Source organism: Dreissena polymorpha, chromosome 4 (assembly GCF_020536995.1).
Source record: "Dreissena polymorpha isolate Duluth1 chromosome 4, UMN_Dpol_1.0, whole genome shotgun sequence".
NCBI lineage: Eukaryota > Metazoa > Mollusca > Bivalvia > Myida > Dreissenidae > Dreissena > Dreissena polymorpha.
The window spans coordinates 97,231,662-97,256,643 of NC_068358.1; the positions used below are offsets into that span (position 1 = coordinate 97,231,662).

Sequence of the window (24,982 nt, forward strand, 5' to 3'; positions counted from 1 at the left end):
TGCACATTTTTATCCCCCCCCCCCCCCCCCCCCCCCCCCCCCCCCCCCCCCCTATGTCCCTTCAGATAGCAACTTGATATTTGGCATGCATGTGTATCTCGTGGAGCTGCACATTTCAGTGGTGAAAAGTCAAGATCATCCTTTAAGGTCAAAGGTAACAAGAAATATCTTTAAAAAAGATATACGGCGTTGATAGTTCAATGAATGAGATCAAGGATAGCGAATGTCTTTTCTGTGCAGTTCTTAGCTGCATCACATGCAGTACGGGATGTTACGCGGAGTTTTGTGGCTTATTTTACATTATTACATATTGCTGGTCATAAACCTATAGATACAAAACAGAACACTAAAAGAAGAATGGAAGTGAAATTAAAACATATGAGTCAACCGGCCACACGCGAAGTATCCGTATTTATAGGCGCGTTCTTCGAACAAACCTGTTTTAGTGGTTTGTTGGGCATTGCTATTTGATTCGATTATTAACAGTATCGATAATCATCGCGCTCATGCTTAATACATTGGTCAATATGGTGGAATAATTATTGTTAAATTAATCAAATATAATATTTATCATTGTATTGTTGAAAACACATTAAGAATCTACATATTTCTGGTCTAAAGAGAATTCCAGGTCACCTAGTTCACGGATAGCGTATTTATTATATAACTATTATTTTACTGGTCGCAAACTCTGGTGATGACCTGTATATAAACTCTGACATTCATACACTGGCCGCGAATTGACCCGATACCTCGCGGGTTGAAATGCAATGTATTAAAGTGAGGCCTCGCTTCCACTGCTCTTTATACTTGTACATGTTAACATGTTGACAAGAATATGGAAGTAAGTACTAAATATGAGAACATAGCCTTTAAGTATAAACGCGTTGCGCTGGTAATTTTCTGAAAATAAAAGGTGCACGCACAAACTGTATTGATTTCGAGAATTGAGTGTAAAACTGTTCTATCTATTAAGCCTTTTCATTAGAAATAAAATTGTTTCATGCAGTAAAACAGTGTTACAAAGACGCGGATATGTTTCCAATGTTCTGGTGGTATCCTCAAATCAGCCAATGGAATAAATGAAGTGTATTCGTTCGTACCTAGCCGCGGGAAATGTTATTTGAATTTTATTGGACACTTACAAAGGTCAGGTAAGGTGAAAAGCTGGCTTGATACAGCTTACGCCGAAAAAAACAAAGGGAAGAAATATGCTTCAAAGGGAAATAATTATTTGTACCTGCCAAATTATTAAAAAAAATAATAATATATCAAATCCGCACAGTAGGGGGCATTGTGTTTCTGACAAACACATCTCTTGTTTGAAATGTATTTGTGTCACCAGTTGGCACAAATTAATTTCCAATTATATTCACCAAAGGTTCTATACAGATCTATACATGCTTCATTCCTTGTGCATGTTTTCTTTGATTTGGCTGCCTAATGTGTCAACAGTTTATTCCCCTTGGGTTTGAGAGTGTGCTGAAGTTATGTGACAAATATGCTGACAAGATTCCATTCTGTTTGTGACTTAATCTTGCTATAAGTTGGTCTAGGCCCTTTTCAAATCTGGGTCAAGCTAGTTCACATGGTCAAATCTTAAGAAAAAACTTGTATTCACTGTAGATGCCACATATTTATATGATTCGATCTTGATGAAACTTGATCAGAATGTATAATCTTGACAATAGTTTGGTTAAACCCAGTTTAAATCTGGGTCAAGTTGGGATGAAAATAAGATCATCGTGTGAAATTTTAGAAATACCATCATTTGATAACAATATGTACATAATGTCGGAGCATCAAACATTCTTGTGTAAGTGTTAGGCCAAGAAATCCTTCAAAATTGAAATGTTTTATAATCTAAGGACGATAAAAAATAATACTATGTAAGTTGTTTTTCTTTGATATGAATTGCCCATCACAAAGGTTGGGAAATATTAATGGGTCATAGTTAAAGCAGGACCATTATTACCAAAATTTGTCTGTCCTGCATTGGAATTATCCTAGCATCTTCCTAGAAAAGTCAATAGGAACACTCGATGATGCCTAGGTCTGGTAAAAACCAGGCTTAATGCATGTACATAAAGTGTAATTGCATACTATATACGAGAGCGCCGATGGCGTTAAAAGCATAGGTGCAAGATACAGGGAAGAATGGCGTCACGTGGTATAATGTAGTTCGATATCGCCATCCGCGAATTTCTCAAATCAATAATTTCAAACAATTACCGACTATTTAAATAGATTATCTTTCCATTTACATCAGTGTTTGAAACGCTTATGAAAAAATAATTACCCAAGCCTTTCAAAATTTAACCACGGACAGATCTGTATCGAACTATTCTTTTCACAAATGAAAATAGACGCTACCCTATTCGTCTGCGTCAAAAATTTGTCGTAAAACTTGTGGTAAGCGTTAGATGCAGACGTGCACAACAGATTGAGTTATGAATAAAGATTTCTGAATGCAGATTTTTATAGAAACTCCTCACAGCAGTTACTTCCCTTGCTTCGCCCGGTCAGTAACTTCTAGTATAAGGGAGGCCACTGCGTAGGAGATTGAGATTTATAGTGCAGATAGAATTGTTTTACGAACAAAATTTGTTTTAGGTTATAAGAAGATTTTTCAACATAAAACGGTCTTAGAAAAATTCACTAAAAACGGTGTCAGCAATATTCTTGGAAGAAAACGTAAGAAAAACGTTTCCAAAAAAAAATTGTAAGAATGACCATATACTAAATTAAATAGATATTTCGTCTGATTTTTTATCAGGTAAGGCTTCATAAAGGGCAACCGATCGATGAGGATTTTCGAAATGTGGTATATACCATAAGCATAGGTGCGTAAACGCACCTTTGCTAATAATAACCCTTGCAGTCTTCACAGGTTTATCAGGAACAACTTTTTCTGCCATAAGGCCAGAATTTTTTAATAAATGATTTTCAGACCCGCCGACTCCAATTTTTGCCGAAACCAAAAAAGGTGGCTTTTAAACATGAAACGCTTGCCGGGTTTTAGAAAAAGTTCAAATGAGTTATACATCATCATATAAACCCAGTTTTAATAACCCACATTAATACGTGAACCTCCTTCATCGTGTACATGTGCTGGAATTTACCAACAGCTACGCCATCATTTTTTGTGCAAGAAGTTGAAGTACGCTACAACGCTTTCATCAGCAAAGTCTGCTAATTTCTCAATAATTTTGCAACCGTCAAATGAAATCCTGAATGGAATCGATTTGTAAGTAAATATTTTATTATTTCTTTACAATTTTATAAAATTGATAGTATCAAAATGACTAAAAAATATTATGAAAGCTATAAGAAAAGAACAATTTTAATTTAACAGGTGCTGGCAATGCGAAACCCATTTACGCCTATCAACTTTAACCATTCCATATTTTATGCACAAATACGGTCATATTTTAGAGAATTAAATTTTATGTGTTGTTTAATGTAGTTGTAGTGACGAATTTGTGCATATAATATGTGTTTTTTTGTTATTTTCAATGGATATAAAACTTCGGTTTTGTTCCAAACTGGTTCATACCAAAAGTTCAAAAATCGCAAAACAGTTTTTAAAACGATTTCAAACTATGAATGTCCAAATAAAAAAGTCCAGTTAATGGGGTTATTATCGGATTAACAGCTCCTTTATGACATTGAACTATCAATTATGTTATCCTGGAATTAACTGTCACGAAGATCAATAATTATAATGATTATTAAGGACGCTATTTCTTTAATCAATACCATGACAAAAACACATGTTAACTTGTTTCAACAGGCATTTGTGTTTAACAGTTCCATTATTTAAATATGCTGGGAACGATATACTTTAATTAAGATACCAACTATTTCTGAATCCAAAAGTAGGTCCTGCACTTGATGTACTATATTTCGGATATTTTAAATTCGGACATATATAAAGATAGTGACATTTATGTGTTGATTTGTTGTATATAGTTTTACAAATATGTTTTGTGTTATTTCAGACAACAAGAATGGATGGTGGCAATTATCCTGGTCCTTTCTGTCAAGAAATAGATGTGAAAAAATATTGATTTTATTGAACCTGGAAATCAACCACCACAACTAACAGAAAACCTTTTAACAAAAGGTGTTGTTTTAGAATTTGTGAAATTTGATAATAAACAGAAGTTGATGTATATCATGTCCAAATGACCAAATGTATAAACTATTTAACAATTAGAATTGAGATGCTTTTTTTTCTGATGTTTGATTTATTTTTCCTTTCAGATGATATATATTTGTGTGATTCTAGGTTTTAATAAATAATTCTGAAACATTTATGCAGCATACTGTTACATTATTGTTAATGTTATTATATTATGTTGGTTATCTGGTTTATCAAGTGGAAAAAATGTTATTTATATAAAAATAAAGCTTTTAATATTAAGACTTATGAAGGTACTTATTGTTATTTATGTATTAACATACTTCTCAGAGTAATAAAAATATAGTAAATGCCATTATTCATTAATGTAGTAAGGTTCCTTAAATGATTGTCCTTATTACCGTAGGTTTCCACGTATAGCGCGCTCCCGTGTAAAGCGCAGGCTGTTTTTTAAATGCAAAAATGGAGAACAAAATATTTAAAGACAATAAAACCACCAAATCGGACCGAAAATGGCCGCCATTTTACTATTGCACAATCCAATAATCCGGGGCAATGGAAAGCTTAACTAAGCATTCAAAATAGGAAGCGTCATTATGATTAGGAGCATGGGTTGCATAGCACTATACTTTTCTGAAAATTTTGTAATTTCCTAGCTAAAGATTGACAGTCCACGTGCATTTCGTGAAAAACGTGAGAAAATAAGAATAAGTGTACATCGTGTGATTTTCCTCGGGGAAAGCATGGGCATTACTGGTAAATTTGAATGTCGCATGGGAGACAGGGATACAGTTGTTGAGGTACACCACTGTTGAACGTTCAATATTTATACACACAAAATACAATTGCATATCTTCACGTTCTCATTAGTGTCTCAAATGTGAATTAGCGTCTTAACAAGTCGTGGCACATATTACTCAATAACATCTGCCAATTACGAAGTGCAAAATGACCCCCTTTCACACCTATGTTACCCGCAAAAAAGACCTCGTTCGCACCTACCCTTGCCTGCTCTCTGGACTGTCGAAAACAATCCCCATCAGAATTCATCAATAAAGAAGTGTAAATACACAAACAAAGAAATGTCCGCAAGTTTATTCAAACAAATTTATTTTTTACCAAAACTTCTTCTACCGCATTCATATCTACCAGTAGCGACTTCTTGTTGTTTCGACAATGGCCCCTCAGTCCGACGATTATAGGGTGGTAGTTTTCTGGAAAAAACATGGCGGACATTTTTATTATTTACGATTACACAACATATTTTTTACCAATTTAGCAGCCAGGATAGCGTTGTATCAATGTATAGCGCGCACCAGCTTTTTAATTTGAATTTTTTAGGTAAAACACTGCGCGCTATGCGTGGATACCTACGGTAAGTTTGAAATACGGGTGGTTTTCACACCGCGATAAAGTGGCGACAACTGTTTTGGGCCAGTGAAACCCCTGAAAAGCGTTTTATTATGCTATTTGTATTTGTCTGCGGTATTGATTTTTACTGGACAATAAACTATAAATGTTTCTTTTAAACCTCAATAGCTTATTGATTGTTTGTTGAGATATAGTATTTTTAATGCAACAAATGGATTCCTTGTGAAAAAAAACATCAAAAAAATCACCATAAAGTTTATTATAGACAAGTGAAAAAATTGCATAACTTTTGAACTAGTTAAGATGTTTTTTAAATTCAAACTAATTTAAAAACTGCACATCAAGTCCTACAGTCTGATTATGATCATTTTGCACATCAACATGTCACCCATCTTTCTTTTTTTTCCGTCCTCCTACCCGACACTTTTAGAAAAAAAATCTGAAAATCATTTTAATAACATTTGTTGGCCTAACTGGAGTTTCATGAAGAAGAGACTTTGTTGGAACAAAAAATGCAATAAACTCGGAAAGTTTGGTCCTGGATTGCCAGGATTGGCTTATGTGGACTGCACAGTAAAATAATAAGAACTTGAATAAGTTCTGATACCGTCTCTGACCAAGTCTATGTCATACAAAATAATGAAAACTACTGTTCTTACGAAAACATTAAACAAGTCTTCACATACAAAGTAAGTTTCTACAAGGCTCAGGTGAGAAACATTTGGCCAATACACCCTCTTGTTCAATATGTTTATACAAAAAACTGTGTCGCACAAAGTAACAAGAAATATCTTTAAAAAAGATATACGGCGTTGATTGTGGTTGCAGTTAATGAAAGGTAAAGACTTCAATGAATGAGATCAAAGATAGCGAATGTCTTTTTCTGTGCAGTTCTTAGCTGCAGCAAACGCAGTACGGGATGATACGCGGAGTTTTTCGCGGCTTATTTTACATTATTACATATTGCTGGTCATAAACGTATAGATACAAAACAGAAAACCAAAAGAAGAATGGAAGTGAAATTAAAACATATGAGTCAATCGGCCACACGCCAAGTATCCGTACATATTTTAAATATTTATACGCGCGTTCTTCGAACATACCTGTTTTAGTGGTTTGTCTGGCGTTGCTATTTGATTCGATTATTAACAGTATCGAGAATCATTGCGCTCATGCTTAATTCATTAGTCAATATGATGGCATAATTCTTGTTAAATTAATTAAAAATAATATTTATCATGGAATTGTTGTAAAACACATTAAGAATCTATTATTGACATACCATATGATATCGCTGGATATCTTCATTTAACATCTGTCTGGTCTAAAGAAAATTCCAGTTCACCTAGTTCACGCTTTAGCGTCTTTATTATGTAACGATTATTTTCCTGGCCGCAAACTCCAATCAGCACATAGGGGAGAGACGCAGCGATGACCTGTATGTAAACTCTGACATTCACACACAGTGGCCGCAAATTGACCCGATATACCTCGCAAGTTGAAATGCAATGCATTAAAGTGAGTCTTTGCTTCCACTGCTCTCTATACTTTAACATGTTAACATGTTGACAGGAATATGGAAGTTAGTACTAAATATGAGAACATAGCCTTTAAGTGCAAATGTTCTCGCGCTGAAAATCTTCTGAAAATAAAAGGTGGACGCACAAACTGTATTGATGTCGAGATTGAGTGTAAAACTGTTCTATCTATTAAGCCTTTTCATTAGATATAAAATTGTTTCATGCTGAACACGCAGTAAAACAGTGTTACAAAGACACGGACATGTTTCCAATGTTCTGGTCGTATTCTCAAATCAGCCAATGCAGTCAATGAAGTGTATTCATCTGTACTTGGCCGCGGGAAGTTTTATTTGAATTCTATTGGACGCTAACAAAGGTCAGGCTAAGGTGAAAAGCTGGCGTATACAGCTAACGCCAAAAAAAAACTAAATTAAAATCACAGTAATTACACAAACATCACAAAATCTACAGATAATGGGTTACTATTTCTATCTATCTGTTTGACCTAGGGCCTGTACCCCAAGAGCCTGTAAGCCCTATTGTTTTTTAGCTGAGTTTTGAGACACAGGTGGAATATTATGAATTCTGTGCTGCTCAATTTCTGATCTTCAGTGATAATCATAATAATAAAAGTAATAATGATAATAATTAATATAAGTATAATAAACAATTTTTCACTATTATTTTTAACTTAATTGTTACAAACTTTTATTTTTAGCTTCCTTTTAAAGCCCACTGTATACGTAGTCTAATGATGATGATAGTTGCCTTTAAACCTAGTGTAACTTAATGTTAATTATGTGCTGTAATGTTATACCAAGATGGTTGATATAAATCAAGATTAACTGCCTCAAGGGGTTAATACTTCAGATTGTAGGTTGACATTTATGAATGTGTGTATTTTACTCATAATGTATAATCATGTATACAAAAATAGTCCTGTACTCAATACAATATGTGTTATGTTTTTAGGAAAACTAGTCAAATTTTAATTTACATTTGGACTTACAATTGTTAAAGAAGTGTCAAATTAAAAAACAATAAATTCTAGTAAACCAACAAATAAAACATAAACACATGAATGGCCAGATATTGATAGTTAAAGATTAAGGTGGAGATGTGCTAGTTCCCCAAAAAATTAGGATTTACAAAGCTTTAAAATAATTTCCACCCCTGCCCCTAGAGTTTTGTCTCGTTTTTTGAAAAAAAAATATCTTTAGAAAAAAAAGTTAAGCCCATTGTTACTATTGTACCTAATGAAAGCAACGCCACTCATTGAGGTTTATTTTATGGTGTTTGTATGGTGTAATAGTTGTACTGTCTTACATAATTAGTGCTCTCATGCCCCGTGGTGGTTCATATCAACTTGTTCTTACCTGTGTATGTAGACAAACTGCTCATCTCTACAGCATTGTCAAATCTAAATTTGTATTTTAAAAAGCTCTGCTGTAGCAGTTTGGTTTAAACATAATTATTTCAACATGTGTTTAACACATAAGTAACATGCATAATAAGTTTATGGGATTGCAAAGTTAGCTAAGCTAGTAGCGTTCCTTTCCTGTTGCAGTTTTATGTGTGATTTTGAGGGTTTAAATTGAAAAGTGGGTTAGCATGTAAACATGCGTGATGGATGTGTATCCTTTTTGAACTGAATACTACTCATGAACTGCTCAAATAGTGAAGGTTGTTATTGCTGTGTTAAACTGGTACTTTTAAGGTAGTATTTATATGTCATATGTTTCACTCTGAAGGACTTGTAATACTCAGATATTGGGATTTCATGTGAAGTGGTTTTTGTATTTATTAAAATGCTCCTAATAAATCGTAAACTTTTGTGATTTAAAAGTGGTGAATATAATTGTTGCTGTATCTGTGGTCAGGTGGCGTTTCAACCATAATGTGAACAATTAATTTATTATAGTTGATTATTTGAAGGTAAAGTTGTTTAGTATATGCATATTAAGGTATTAAAAAATATAATTAAGTGTTTAAAATGTGAAGATTCATGTGTTGATGATGTGTAAATAATGGTGTTGTCAAAACTTGTCATGGTGCTGAGATGTTTCTGTTGTCTGACCCATAGTTGATATCAGCCACGCTCTGTGAAAACCGGGCTAAATGATCTTATGTAAAGTGTCATCACCGGGCTAAATGATCTAATGTAAAGTGAGTGTCATCACCGGGCTAAATGATCTTATGTAAAGTGTCATCACCGGGCTAAATGATCTTATGTAAAGTGTCATCACCGGGCTAAATGATCTTATGTAAAGTGTCATCACCGGGCTAAATGATCTTATGTAAAGTGTCATCACCAGGCTAAATGATCTTATGTAAAGTGTCATCACCGGGCTAAATGATCTTATGTAAAGTGTCATCACCGGGCTAAATGATCTTATGAAAAGTGTCATCACCGGGCTAAATGATCTTATGTAAAGTGTCATCACCGGGCTAAATGATCTTATGTAAAGTGTCATCCCAAATTAGCCGGTGCTAAATGATCTTATGTAAAGTGTCATCACCGGGCTAAATGATCTTATGTAAAGTGTCATCACCGGGCTAAATGATCTTATGTAAAGTGTCATCCCAAATTAGCCATTGCTAAATGATCTTATGTAAAGTGTCATCACCGGGCTAAATGATCTTATGTAAAGTGTCATCACCGGGCTAAATGATCTTATGTAAAGTGTCATCCCAAATTAGCTGGTGCAGTTATGACACTTAGCCTTAGACTGGATTTTCTTTAGAAATGACTTCCTCTTTTAATTGCAAAAATTCCATGAAACCATAAGTGTCTTATCTTATTAGACTGTGCAGACTGCACAGGCTTATGCGGGAAGACACTGTTCACAAGCCCAGTTTTCCCAGAACCCAGCTCATATGTATTACAAATCATATAAAACCAGCATCATAAGTACTTTCCATAAGGATTCTACTAGTTTCCCTGATGTAGACACAACTGGTGTGGAAACTGTATATGGCAGATTAGGTTAATGGCAACTTGGTCTTTGTGTGCACAAATTATTGCCTCATGAATAATGGCATATTTCCATTTTGGAAATTAGATGCATGAAATTATTTAAATACCATCGTTTCAATTGATAATATAATAGTCTTCTACAAAGTTTACTGCATACATGAGCATCAATTATTCATGACAGAGGTTTGTTGAAATGCTGTTATCCTAATCATTCTGATAATGCAATCTTACAGTAGACCCAGATAATTTGATTGTTCTCAAACTTTTCACCAGAGAGAAAGTGTTGTCTGAAATTATTGAATAGAAGACTTAAGAATCGTAAAAGAAGTTTACAGAATGGAAAGTGAAAAGAAGAAGTTAAAGCATCCTATATCTTCTGCATCAGCTATTATGCACAGACATGACAGGAAACAAAAGAAATGGTATCGCCGCTTTCTGCCTTTGACGTCTGAGAAATCTTTACACAAGCAAAGTGGCAACCTGCTGACACTTCCCCATCATCTGTTGTCGGAAACATCTTATACTCGTTCTTTGGAGGATGTCAGACAAATATATCTTGCAGTTCCAGGGGTCACGGAAACACAGATGTTTTCCGAATTAAATTTGAGTCAGAATGACGATAATCAGTCTGACAACAGCCTCTCTAGTGCTGAAAGTGACTGCTGGTCATCTGTCAGTGCCTCACCAAAACAACGAAAAAAAAATGCAATTTATAAAAGGTTGGTCTCGGAAAATTCAGAAAATCACGATGGAAGTTCAGAGAGTGAGATGAGCCCAGCGAAATCCTCGCTATGCAGAGTGAAAGCTGCAGATATTGACCGGTCAACCATTAGTGATTCTGATGACTCATCCTGGGCACTGGATTTACCGCCGAGGATGCGGGGTTACAATCGAGGGTCAACAGAGTCCATTAATTCCCAGTGTGAGGCCAGACACACTATTAGCAGACTCCTTTCACAATCAGACTCAGACCAGGTATTTTACAGGATGTTTTGTGAACCCTATACCACTTAGATATGTATGTTGATGCATTTGTAGTCCCTAAAAAAGTTAAATTTATTTAAAGACCTCTCTAACTAGATTTGAGTTTGAAAGGCTACATTTTCAACCCTTAGATACTGATGAGCAAAAAACAGCATACAACCTGAATAGTCTGCGAGTTACTTGCAGGCTGTTTTTGTTTTATGCTGTTTGCACATAGCCATCACTTCACTTCTGAATGGGAAAAGATTGGAATGGAGGCATTAAATTCTGATCTTTTTACACCCTGAGGTAGTATTTGTGATGTTGTGTATTTGACAAACTGAATACTGAAATTTAATTATAAAGTATTTAGTCTCCAAAAGAGAGGTATTTAGTCTCCAAAAGAAATACTTTATATATTAGACAGTTTGGGTGATTTTTTTAGCTCGGCTGTTTTCGGAGAAAACCTGAGGTATTGTCATAGCCAGTTCGTCGTCGCCTGTGCTAAAACCTTAACATTAGCTCTAAAATCAAAGTGCTTCCACCTACACATTTGAAACTTCATATATATATATATGCACCTTGATGAGTTCTACATGCCTCATCCATTTTGGGCCACTAGGTTAAAGGTCAAGGTCATAATAATAATTCTGACAAGTTTTCATTTATTCAAAACTGCACCTGCAGCCAAGCGTTTGCACCCGTTATGCGGTGCTCTTGTTTTAATATGCAGTACACAGTTGTACATGTACCTGAGTACCAGATGTCATTTTCTCAATATTTTTTTTTAGAAAATTCATCAACTGCCAAAGTACATTTAAGCGATTGTTGAACTTATGATACAAGCTCTTACCAACTTGTTAAATAGAGGATGTTAATCAATTGTCACAGAAGTGTCAGTGTTGCATGCATGAAGTGTTCACTTATAGTAACAAATGCAAACAGACACATGTTGACATACCAACTATTCGGTATGCTGAACTACGACATTTGTACCCTTGTTTATGTCAATCAACACACAAGTGTTTGGGGTTAATAGCTAGTTATTCAGTGGTGAAATATTTATTTTTTATGTTTTCATTTATGTCCAGCAACACCAAGTGTTCATATAATGTGATTGTGTAATATTCATGTTTATTTAAGTTTGTGATATTTCTCAATTCTTTACATTAGCATGTGTATGTATTGTTTTATTAGCTCACCTGAACATTACATGATCATTGTGAGCTTGTGGGATCCCATTTTGTCTGTCTTTCAACTTTTGTCTTTTGTCATACATGTTAAAAAATTGTCTTGTGAACACCAGTTGTTTTCATAAACATCACAAGGGCTACTCAGAACAGGTCAGTCCATTCTGTGATCAGGTGAGTGACCTACATGTAGGGCCTTTTGTCCCTCTTATAATGCAAACCCATTAGTTATCTGTATACACTTCAGATGGTATCTAAAGTGAGTATGTTGCAATGTCAGCATCTTATTTTTGTCATCTTGAAGCAACATATGAATATGCCTGAGGAATGTTGTATAAAATTAAGTATCAATTTTTATATGGTATCATAAATCAAATTGTGTTGTCTTCAGTCCAGTTTATAATGAGCACTGTTAACGTGGATAACGACATGTTAACTCATATACATGTTGTATGTTGTAGAACCAAATATGTGTCTGTGTGTGAGATGAAGAAATCTGAACAGACTAATGGGGTTTTGTCCAAAATAGTACATGTTTTGTGTACGAAAGGACCTTTCCTCTGTACAGGGAACAATTATTCGCAATTAAATAAGACTCTGCTCTTATTTATTTTCTCGGACTACTTCTTGTGACCATTTAATTTTTAAGTTTTTGATTGACATTAATTATCTGTTTTGTAAAATAAATAATAAAATTGAGTTCTCAGTTAGCGTTACTGGTAAAAAGAATTCTTGAAAAGCATCTCTAGACACTGTTATATTCTTTGAAATTGTCTAGTTTAAAGATGCCGAACCTGCATCTTATCAAATATTGCTAAAAAAAGGAATATCGGCACTGTTTGACAATCCACATAGTATGATAAAATTTGTGTTATGAATTTAATTTAAAGCATTACAAAATACATAAGAAAAGCTAACAACTTTTTCTGGTGTTTTTGATATGTGCATTATAATTTCCCGCTATGAGTATGATTTTCTTCATCAATATTTCCATTAATATGGACATGATCAGTCTCAGGAATGAATGGACAGCAATCCGGTAACCAGCACAAATGAAAGCAAACAGAAGTTTAAATGGCTTATACACTACCATGTCCCCCATTTTGTTGCAGGAGTCCACCACCATCTCTAATCGCCACTTGCTGATGCAGAATGCGTTCCACCAGCTGGACGTCTGGTTACAGGAAGGACAAGACCTTGTCATCAGGGACAGTTGTGGTCAGTTCTACATAGTTGTTTGAGCAGCGTTCTAGTAAAACTGGGCTTATTGAATTTGCATTAAGGGTTGTCCCAGATCAGCCTGTTCAGTCTGCACAGGCTAATCAAGGATGACACTTTCTGTCTTAACTGGTTTTTTGTTAAGAAGAGGCTTATTTAAAAAAAAAAAAATCCAAAACAGCAGAAAGTGTCATACCTGATTAGCTTTAATGAAATGCACACTTTAAGCACATGCATTAAGCCAATTTCCCAAAACGAGATGCCTTTGTAACTGATACACATTGTTCACAATGCATTAAGTTTAAAAAATTTCAAAATGATAAAAATATGCACTTACTGACTTGGAGCAAAATGATAAAAATATGCACTTACTGACTTGGAGCTTTAGGCCTGTTAATAATCTCAAGAGGCCACAATTTTATTATTAAAATTAATTGCTGAACTTAAGCAATTCTTTTGTTAACAGTAATACATTATATATAAATTAAAAAAATATATTGCAGGTACCAGTGACCCATACGTGAAATTTAAGTGTGGAAATAAGCAACTGTATAAGAGTCGAATAGTCTACAAGAATCTCAATCCAAACTGGGACGAGAGGTTTTCGATACCGGTGGACAATGTGCTCCGTCCTATACAGGTCAAAGTGTTTGATTATGATCGGGGGCCCACAGACGATCCAATGGGGTCTGCAGAGCTGATTTTGGAAGACCTTGCTCCAAATGTGTAATTTCATATTTGATTATGCCTCCAACCCCCTTTTTAGTTATGTGTATTCTTGCTCTCCTTAGTTCTGAATGTTAGAAAGTTTTTATGTTGATCAGTTAGTAGGAAGATAAAGATGTGTGTCTGGCCCTAAAATTAAACAGTTTCCTTATCTTTTAGGCCTTTATTTTGTATGCCCCCATAGTAGGGGTTGCATATAGCATTCGCACTGTCAGTCAGTGCGGCCGGCCAGCTTTCGGTTTTCTGGATTTTTTTTACGCAACATTTTCCGATGTTGAGATTATTTTTGGTATGTAAGTCTACCTATATGACTTACAGATGAAGTGTGAGTTTCGTTCCGGTTCATTAATATTTTTAAATTAATTTAATTGGCAAATTTATAGGCCTTGGACTGAGAAATTTTCTCTATAATAACCTTTTTTCAAATGTTTTTACTCAACATTTTCAGATATTTAGCTGATGTTAGGTTTGTGAGTCTACCTATATGAATTACAGATGATGTGTGCGTTTGTTCTATTGCTTTTTGGTGAATTTATGGGCCTTGGACATTACAAATTTCCCGCTTAGGGGAGGTTTTTAGCTCACCTGAGCGATAGCTCGGGGTGAGCTATTGTGATCACTCACCGTCCGGCGTCCGTCCGTCCGTCTGTCTGTCTGTAAACAATTTGTAAACATCTTCTTCTACTAAACCATTGAGCCAATTTCAACTAAATTTCATGTGGAGCATCCCTAGGTCATGGGACAAAAGAATTGTTAAAAAAAAATTGATCACATAACCAAGATGGCCGCCATGACCATATATGGTAAAAACCTTAAAAAATCTTCTTGTCAGAAACCGCTCATCAGATTTTCAAAAAATTTCACAGGTATGACCTTTGAAGGCTCCCCTGAAAAAGTTGTTCAAAGAAATTTGATTCGTCAAAAAACATTGCCGCAGGAGCTCATTGAACTTTGCATGTTTATTCGATTTTGCCTATTTTGTGAAAACTTTCAAAAATCTTCCACATTTTTTGTCCGATCCTTTCCAAATTTGCACAGTGTCTTTATATCAATGAGGACACGAACCCTACAAAAAATGAGCATTATTGGTCCATGAAGTACAGAATTACCTCCCCTTGAATTGAGAAAATGGTGTTTATGCAATAAAGTCCAAATTTTTCATCCAATTCTTTCCAAACTTGTAAGGATTTAGCATGGTTCAAACAAGAGAAACAACTACGGTTTATGCATGTTCTTTTTATTACAGATTTGCCTCCCTTTAATTCATTCAAAATCTCATTTTACAGCAGAGATTCCAAATCTGACCTGTAGCCCCATATTTACTGCCAGTGCTAGGTTACCTTTTCCCATTTGATCATTCTTAAGGATGTTCGATCGTTTCCACTTTACGGTAATTGATTCACTATATCGTGAAAATTAAAAACCTTTATATATTTTCACGGTTTCAAAATATTAGGTTGGAATAAACGAGTGTAAATTCTAGTTTTACTGTTTTGATTATGCGCCTTTAAATTTTCGGCATTTACATATTTTCGAGATTTACTGCATTGAAACCAAGCGTTTGATTGCTTGACGTCACTTCGTGATCGACATCGATGAAACGCTTGCTTACGCTGTAGATGTTATTTTCTGTGCAAATGCAAGCGTCTATTGATAACGAAACGATAATTTGTCAACAATGAGAATCAGATACTTGGCTTAATAATTTTCATTTAAAATGTCTAATTTGGATATAATTCGGAATACAAAACGAAACTTAAAAGGTATTGAAAACAACAACGTTCAATAGAACAATGTGGATTTCAATAGAAAGACTATTTCCACCGACAATCAGGATTTCCGGTATGACCACTGTTATTTTGACGATTTTTCTATCGGTTCGTCGGTAAGCGTGACCACATGTGACAACAGCGATGCTAGTTGGATATAAAATTGGTAGACGTGTCGTTGAACTCGACACATTGACCGAATCGCTTTTAGCATGCAGTGCTTGTCAAGTGCCCATGAATTTACTTAACACTGTAGAAAGCAGGGATTTCGGACTGGCATGTGTTTTGGACATACAGTTTAGCAATTGTGGTGCAGTAAATAATGTGGCTACTGGACGGAAACATGGCAGAGTTTATGACATGATCACAAAGCTTGCATTTGGGTAAGACTTCTTTGTCTTTTTGGTACATTGGTGCATTATATCATGATTTATTGTCTAAAATACTGATACTTTTGAATACATTCAGATAGTTATCTCTAAGTAATTCGCGTGTAGTCTACATGCATACATTTTTTATATTGTACTTATCTCTAAGTAATTCGCGTGTAGTCTACATGCATACATTTTTTATATTGTACTTGCTATATTTTTCCTTCATATTTTGTCTGATTTACTGCCAGTAAACACAATTACAGTAGAATGTGAATGGTTGTCCTTAGTTAAACATGTATATTTTAAAGTGACATAAGTTTATTTTCTTCCTGCAGTCCTAGTTATTAATACCGGTAATAAATATGAAATTTTACAAGTTTACAAAACATAAATATTCTCAATTTGTCAAATACGTATTGGTTTTGAAAATAAAGGGCTTGAATTAATTATTATTTGTGTGTATGTAGATCACTAGGTCTTAAAAAATGTTGTAACTTTTGTAAATTAGTGACATTATTTCATATTATTTTATTCCGCATAAGCATATTCTAGCATTGTGCATTGTCAACTGTTCTGTCATTTACTGCAATCTGTTTCAGGTAAATCAAAAACTGGGTATTTCACCTGGGACTTTCACATCGAAACTGGCCCTTCTCCATGACCTTCAGCACAAAAAAAGAAAGGCTATAACTGTTACTCGTGCAGCAAAACAGTGACGCATAAGACTTAAAACTCGAACGGTATTTTTAATTATGGGCATTTTATATTTAAAACACAGTATTCTTCATTTGTATGCCCCCAATTGGCGACATAGTTTTCGCACTGTCCGTGGGTCGGTCAGTCCCTCACACTTTTCGTGCCTGCTCTCTAATTCAAGTAGTTTTCATCCGATCTTCACCAAACTGGGTTTCTTACAATTGTATGGATTATTTTTTTATATAGTTACAAAGTTGGAGTTTGGGGCATCCGTGTCGTGTGGACACATTTCTTGTTGTAGATTGTATCAATAGATCCATCAATTATATATGCAAAGTAGTAGTATCATTTAAAAGCATATGCTAATGTTTGTAAATTGATTATTGTAAAAGCATTAATGTGCTGTGTAATCATTTCTTTAAATAAAAATCGGAGATAACCCATGAAGGTGCAAGCAAATTTTCCAATTTGAAATTCTGTTTTTCTGTTCAGGCATTCAAAGGACAGTGCAAGAAGTACAAGCGGGACCAACATACAGTTCAAACATAGAGGACCAAGACGTTGAAGTTACAACTATACCCCCACCTATACCCAAGCCTGGTCCAGCAGGGCTAGACACTACTGGGAAGGAATTTGTTTTCTTTGATTTGGAAACAAGAGGGTTAGGTAAAGTTTATTTTTAACATATTCCTTATTCACAGTGTTGCACATAAAGAAGTTTATCTTGGTCCAATTCAGGTATTTAGGTACTCTAATTCTCCAAAGTTGAACTTCTATTAAAAAATATACATATTTACTTACATGTATAACATAATTCAACCTGCTACTGCTGAGTAACTCAATGTGTCAGAGATATCGTGTGAATTGTTGGTCAACCTAGCATATGATTGAATTGCAACAAGAGTTATGTTCAGACTAATTTCTCATTTTGCTTTCATATAATACATCATTCTTAATCTTTATTGATAAAATGATAGTAAATACCACTTAGATGATGCAATTTTACATTACGCACAACTGGCTTTAGTATATTATTGTGCATCGTTTAAAAATTTAAACACTATTCTCTTCGCTTCTTCAGATTTATGAATACATAAGATCATTAGATGCCTACAACTTACTTTGATATATCCATGAATGGAAGAAAAGAGCGTTTCAATTTTCATAATAACAGTTATTATGCCCCCCTTGGAAGAGAGAGTTCATATTGTTTTGCTGGATGTTTGTCTGTGGGTAGATCATTAAGTTTCCGATCAATAATTTGTCAACTTTTTCACTGATTGGCTTTTTACTCTCCATGTGCATAGGGATTGGACAGTATATAACCCCCATTTAAATTATGGTCACTTAGTCAAAGGTCACAATAAGTGTGAAAATTGTTTCTGATCAATAACCCTTCAACTGAAAATTCTCTTAAACCACAATGCATAGAGAATGAATGTGAAGGAACCTCTTCTACGATTGTTCACATTAAGCTTCAAAAAAAGTCCTGTCCTGGTGGGGGGCAATGTTTTTCCCTTTTATATTTATTGTAAACACTTCAAATGTATTTTAAGAAGTTTACATTGTACTTGGGGGAGCGACCCAGGGCTCTGTGATTAACGGGGCTAAAATGGATTTTGTGCAATTTCTATTTAAAATTTTTGTTTTGTTTTTTCAGAGCACACTTCTCACATAATTCAGATAGCTGCAGTGCATTCAACTGGTCAGAAGATTTCCTTGCAAGCGTCAGAAATAACTGGAGTGACAGTTGTTAGCGACTCTATGCTTGTCAAGAGACAAACAGTAACAGCTGTCCCCATCAAATCTGCATTGACAAGTTTTATAACATTCTTACAGAAATGTTCACCAATTATTTTAGTTGGGCATAATATAGAGTCTTTTGATTGTAAAGTGTTGCTCCGTGCTATCCATACTTGTTGAAAAATGTTTGAGTTTCAGCAAAATATTTGTGGCTTTTTAGATACTTAAAAATGTTAAAGGAAATATTACCAAATATGAAATCATATTAGCGGGAACATTTAGTTAAAGACGTCATTGGTGAATTATACATGGCACATGGCGCTATACAGGATATTTTAGCTTTACAAAAGTTAGTGAACTCTGTTCCTCTTGACCAAAAATTGTTAACAAATATTCATTCAGCTTTGACCGAGCAGTGTTAACATACAATGTGTAACTAAATGTTGCTTCCAACATTAAATCTTTACAAGCCATAATTGATACAAAAGTTATAAGTCAAGGTATTGCAAGGAAAGTTGCAGGAAGTGGATTTCAACTTAAACATTTGAGTCCTGTATCAAAAAGAAACGGACTGAGTGGTTTGAGGAGCCCCCTTTCAGAGGTTACAAACGGACAAATCAGAGTAACAAAATCAGAGAAAATAATATGTACAATAGCGAGTTATTTGTTGCCTGACATCTAACCAATTGTAATTTGCATCTTGTATATAGATAAGCTATGAAATCTAATAGCTGTTACATCATTGTTTTTCCTTCTCGATGACGAACATAGTTGTGATTCTTATGTCAGTTGTATTTCTCATGTTTCACCTAAGTTGTAAGATATTTTTGGCAGTGCATTAAACCACAGATGGTGTGTGAAACATAATTGCCCAGCTTATTGTATTCTTTGTTGTTTTAAGCTTCACTGGCCAAAGGCCAGCGGGGCTTATGTTATGATTCTGTGTCCGTCGTGCGTGCGTGCCTGAACGTTTCCTTTAAACATCTTTTCCTAAACTACTGGTCCAATTGTGATGAAATTTCTCAGGAATGTTCCTCTTTCAACGTTGTTCAAATTATGCCCCTGGGGTCAAATTTGACCCTGCCCCGGGGTCACAAAATTGAACATATGCTTATATAGGGTCTATTTTGTGAAAACTTCACATATTTTTTCGTCCATAACCATTGGGCCTTGGGCTTCCAAATTTGGTATGTAGTGGCATCTTATAGTCCTCTACCAAGTTTGTTCAAATTATGCCCCTAGGGTCAAGTTTGACCCTGCCCTGACGGTCACAAAATTGAACATATGCTTATATTAGGCATTTTTTGTGAAAACTTTAAAAATCTTCTTGTTCATATTAGTATGGCATAGGGCTACCAAATTTGGTATGTAATGACATGTGATAGTTCTCTACCAAGTTTGTTCAAATTATGCCCCTTGGGTTAAATTTGAAACTGCCCCGGGGGTCACAAAACTGAACATATGCTTATAAAGTGCTTTATTTGTGAAAAAAAATTGTCCATATCTATTGGGCCTAGGGCTACCAAATTTGGTATGTAGTGACATCTTATAAACCTCTACCAAATTTGTTCAAATAATGCCTCTGGGGTCAACTTTGACCCTGCCGCGGGGGGTCACAAAATTTAATAAACGCTTATAAAGCGCCTATTTTGTGAAATCTTTAAAAAATTTGTCGAAAACCATTCTGACTTTGGCTACCAAATTTGGTATGCAGGAACATCTTATAGTCATCTACCAAGTTTGTTACTTTGGGTCAAATTTGACCCTGACCCGCAGGTCACAAAATTGAACATTATATACGCTTGTATCTTGCTTATTTTATGAAAACTTTAAAAATATTCTTGTCCTTAACTCTACATCTAAGACTTAGGGCCACCACATTTTGTATGGAGTGAGATATAGTAGTCCTCTACAAAGTTTGCTCAAATTATGCCCCTGGGGTTAAATTTGACCCAGCCCAGGTGGTCACAAAATTGTACATGTGCTTAAATAGGGCCTATATTTAAGTATCTGCACATGCGGAGAATATTTGTTTCAGTCTTTTTTTCAGCAGTGGAGCGATACAGGGCCATCATGGCCTCTTGTCTTTAAATACACATCACACAGTTTTAAAAATAATTTTAAAATACCTAATACATATGCTCAATTTACAACCAACAACATGGGTAACAGGTGGGTGGGGTAATTTAAGATGTTTATTTGAACATCAACATTGTTTTTACAGTTGTTACATCTGAAATATTTTCATAACAATATACATTATAAATATTTCTACGTGTATCACATTTCAGTTGATAATTTGATTGTTATGGAGCAGTTATTATATAGATATGTTTTAATTACTATTACAATGTTAGTCATTGTATTTTTGAAATTACGTCCATATTAAAATGTCTATAGCAAAAAAAAATCCACGGTGACCTATCAATTTCTTTACTTCATTTTAATGCTTAGCTAGTTTACTTTAATTATTGAGAAATTCAAATGAATATGAATATTACATCAACAGAAATATGTATCTGTGTTGCATGTTATCTATTTTGAACTGTGCAATAAAAAATTCAAAACAAACAAAAAACTAGTCATACTTATTTCTCATTATTTTTTACAATTTCCATAATTTTTGGTTTTAAAACTGTTCACTATGATAATACACATGTTACAGTTGCTAATATAATGCAATCTCAATACTATTATGCCATTTTAAATGTATTACACAAAAACATTTTACCGTACCCCCAAATTTATGCCCCGCAAAAATGACCTTTTTTCAAACGCACATGGCATTTAAAAACCTTCGTTATCTCAAAATTATTCACGGTGACCTCTCTTTTTTATTTTATATTAATTTCAGATACAGATTCATTAATCACCATACAAAAAATTATAGCATTCCGGATATTTTGAAAATTTTCACAAAACGATCGAACATCCTTAAGTATTGGTCTTGTAATGCTGCTACTGATTCTGCTACTGCTACTGCTACTACTACTACTACTACTACTACTACTACTACTACTACTACTACTACTACTACTACTACTGCTACTTCTACTACTACTACTTCTACTACTACTTCTACTACTACTACCACTACTACTACTACTACTACTACTACTACTACTACTACTACTACTACTACTACTACTTCTACTACTACTACTAGTACTGCCACTACTAGTACTACCACCACCACCACCACCACCACCACCACCACCACCACCACGTCTACTATTACTACTTCTACTACTACTGCCACTACTACTACTACTTTTACCACTACTACTACTACTACTACTACTACTACCACTACTACTACTACTACTACTACTACTACTACTACTATTACTACTACTTCTACTACTACTACTACTACTACTACTACTACTACTACTACTTCTACTACTACTACTACTACTACTTCTACTACTACTACTACTACTACTACTACTACTACTACTACTACAACTGCTATTACTACTACTACTACTAGTACTACTACTACTACTACTACTACTACTACTACTACTACTACTACTACTACTACTACTACACCACCACCACCACCACCACCACCACCACCACCACCACCATTCACAGTGACAAAAAACGTATTCACACAATCGCTGCTACTACAACTTATAGCCCATATAGGGGGGCATGCATGTTTTACAAACAGCCCTTGTTTCTATGGGATTTTAACCACAACTGTTCATGTTTATCTCAGACACATATTTTTAGGTCACCTGTCATGAAGTGACACGGTGAGCTTATGTAATCGTGTGATGTCCGGCGTCCGTTGTGCGTGCCTGCGTGTGTCCGTGCGTCCGTCCGTCAACAATTTGTTTGTGTAGACAGTAGAGGTCACAGTTTGCATCCAATCTTGATGAAATTTGGTCAAAATGTTTATCTTGATGAAATCCGGTTTGGGATTGTATTTGGGTCATCTGGGGTCAAAAACAAGGTCACTAGGTCAAATAATAGAACAACCTTCTGTAGACAATAGAGGTCACAGTTTTCATCCAATCTTTATGAAATTTGGTCAGAATGTTTATCTTGATGAAATCTGGGTTGGGATTTTATTTGGGTCATCTGGGGTCAAAAACTAGGTCACTAGGTCAAATAATAGAAAAACCTTGTGTAGACAATAGAGATCACAGTTTTCATCCAACCTTTATGAAATTTGGTCAGAATTCTTGATGAAATCTGGGTGGGATTGTATTTGGGTCATCTGGGGTAAAAATCTAGGTCAAATAAATAGAAAAACCTTGTGTTGACAATAGAGGTCACAGTTTTCATCCAATATTTATGAACTGTGGTCAGAATGTTTATCTTGATAAAATCTGGATTGGGATTGTATTTGGGTCATCTAGAGTCAGGAACTAGGTCACTAGGTCAAATCATAGAAAAACATTGTGTAGACAATAGAGGTCATAGTTTTCATCTGATCTTAATGAGTCAGGTGAGCGATTCAGGGCCATCATGGCCCTCTTGTTTATGTAATGCTTTCAGATTTTGAGCTGATTTTAGGTATGTTAGTCTACCTAGATGACTTACAGATGAAGTGTGATTTTTGTTCCAACCCATTAATTTTTGCCAAACTATGGGCCTTGAATTTAGAATTTTTTCTACAATAACTGTTTTCTGGAGGTTTTTTAATGTAATGCTTTCATATATTGAGCTGATTTTGGGGTATGTGAGTCTTCCTACATGACTTATAGATGATGTGTGAGTTTTGTTCTGGTCCATTTATTTTTGGCATAAGTTAAGGGCCTTGGACTTTACCAGTTTCTCTAAAATAGCTGCGGTGCGGCTTTAAACTACAGTTGGGGGCCATTGTGTTTCACAATTGCAGGTCTTGTTAATGTTTTGTTGTACTGAAGCGCTGATCCTAAATTTCAACAATAAAAAAATTGCTTTTAATAATCAATTTTTTACTCACAATTGCCCAGTTTACCTGATATTTTATTTTAATATCATAAATACGTTACCTGTTATCTCTAGCTTACCCCTTTCCAAGGGAGTTATTTCATCCGGAAAATATTCAAGCGCTGGGAATCGTCCACCTCTATAAGAATCCAAATCAGGTTAAACATTTTCAGATATTTAGCTGATGTTAGGTTTGTGAGTCTACCTATATGAATTACAGATGATGTGTGCGTTTGTTCTATTGCTTTTTGGTGAATTTATGGGCCTTGGACATTACAAATTTCCCGCTTAGGGGAGGTTTTTAGCTCACCTGAGCGATAGCTCGGGGTGAGCTATTGTGATCACTCACCGTCCGGCGTCCGTCCGTCCGTCTGTCTGTCTGTAAACAATTTGTAAACATCTTCTTCTACTAAACCATTGAGCCAATTTCAACTAAATTTCATGTGGAGCATCCCTAGGTCATGGGACAAAAGAATTGTTAAAAAAAAATTGATCACATAACCAAGATGGCCGCCATGACCATATATGGTAAAAACCTAAAAAAATCTTCTTGTCAGAAACCGCTCATCAGATTTTCAAAAAATTTCACAGGTATGACCTTTGAAGGCTCCCCTGAAAAAGTTGTTCAAAGAAATTTGATTCGTCAAAAAACATTGCCGCAGGAGCTCATTGAACTTTGCATGTTTATTCGATTTTGCCTATTTTGTGAAAACTTTCAAAAATCTTCCACATTTTTTGTCCGATCCTTTCCAAATTTGCACAGTGTCTTTATATCAATGAGGACACGAACCCTACAAAAAATGAGCATTATTGGTCCATGAAGTACAGAATTACCTCCCCTTGAATTGAGAAAATGGTGTTTATGCAATAAAGTCCAAATTTTTCATCCAATTCTTTCCAAACTTGTAAGGATTTAGCATGGTTCAAACAAGAGAAACAACTACGGTTTATGCATGTTCTTTTTATTACAGATTTGCCTCCCTTTAATTCATTCAAAATCTCATTTTACAGCAGAGATTCCAAATCTGACCTGTAGCCCCATATTTACTGCCAGTGCTAGGTTACCTTTTCCCATTTGATCATTCTTAAGGATGTTCGATCGTTTCCACTTTACGGTAATTGATTCACTATATCGTGAAAATTAAAAACCTTTATATATTTTCACGGTTTCAAAATATTAGGTTGGAATAAACGAGTGTAAATTCTAGTTTTACTGTTTTGATTATGCGCCTTTAAATTTTCGGCATTTACATATTTTCGAGATTTACTGCATTGAAACCAAGCGTTTGATTGCTTGACGTCACTTCGTGATCGACATCGATGAAACGCTTGCTTACGCTGTAGATGTTATTTTCTGTGCAA

The 24,982-nt window shown here is 35.0% G+C and overlaps 1 protein-coding gene across 10 annotated transcripts in view; it reads left to right on the forward strand.

Moving 5' to 3' along the window:
- Positions 1–24,982, forward strand: part of LOC127877723 (multiple C2 and transmembrane domain-containing protein 1-like) — a 178,320-nt gene that overhangs the window by 103,503 nt on the left and 49,835 nt on the right. For 3 of the 10 annotated variants that reach the window (XM_052423882.1, XM_052423883.1, XM_052423884.1), the window contains exons 1-4: positions 8,590–8,752; positions 10,246–10,987; positions 13,278–13,383; positions 13,887–14,109. In XM_052423882.1, the coding sequence (XP_052279842.1) occupies positions 10,349–10,987; positions 13,278–13,383; positions 13,887–14,109 (968 nt within the window). In that variant the 5' untranslated portion in view covers positions 8,590–8,752; positions 10,246–10,348. The other 7 variants (XM_052423886.1, XM_052423887.1, XM_052423885.1 and 4 more) reach the window with 6 other exon arrangements.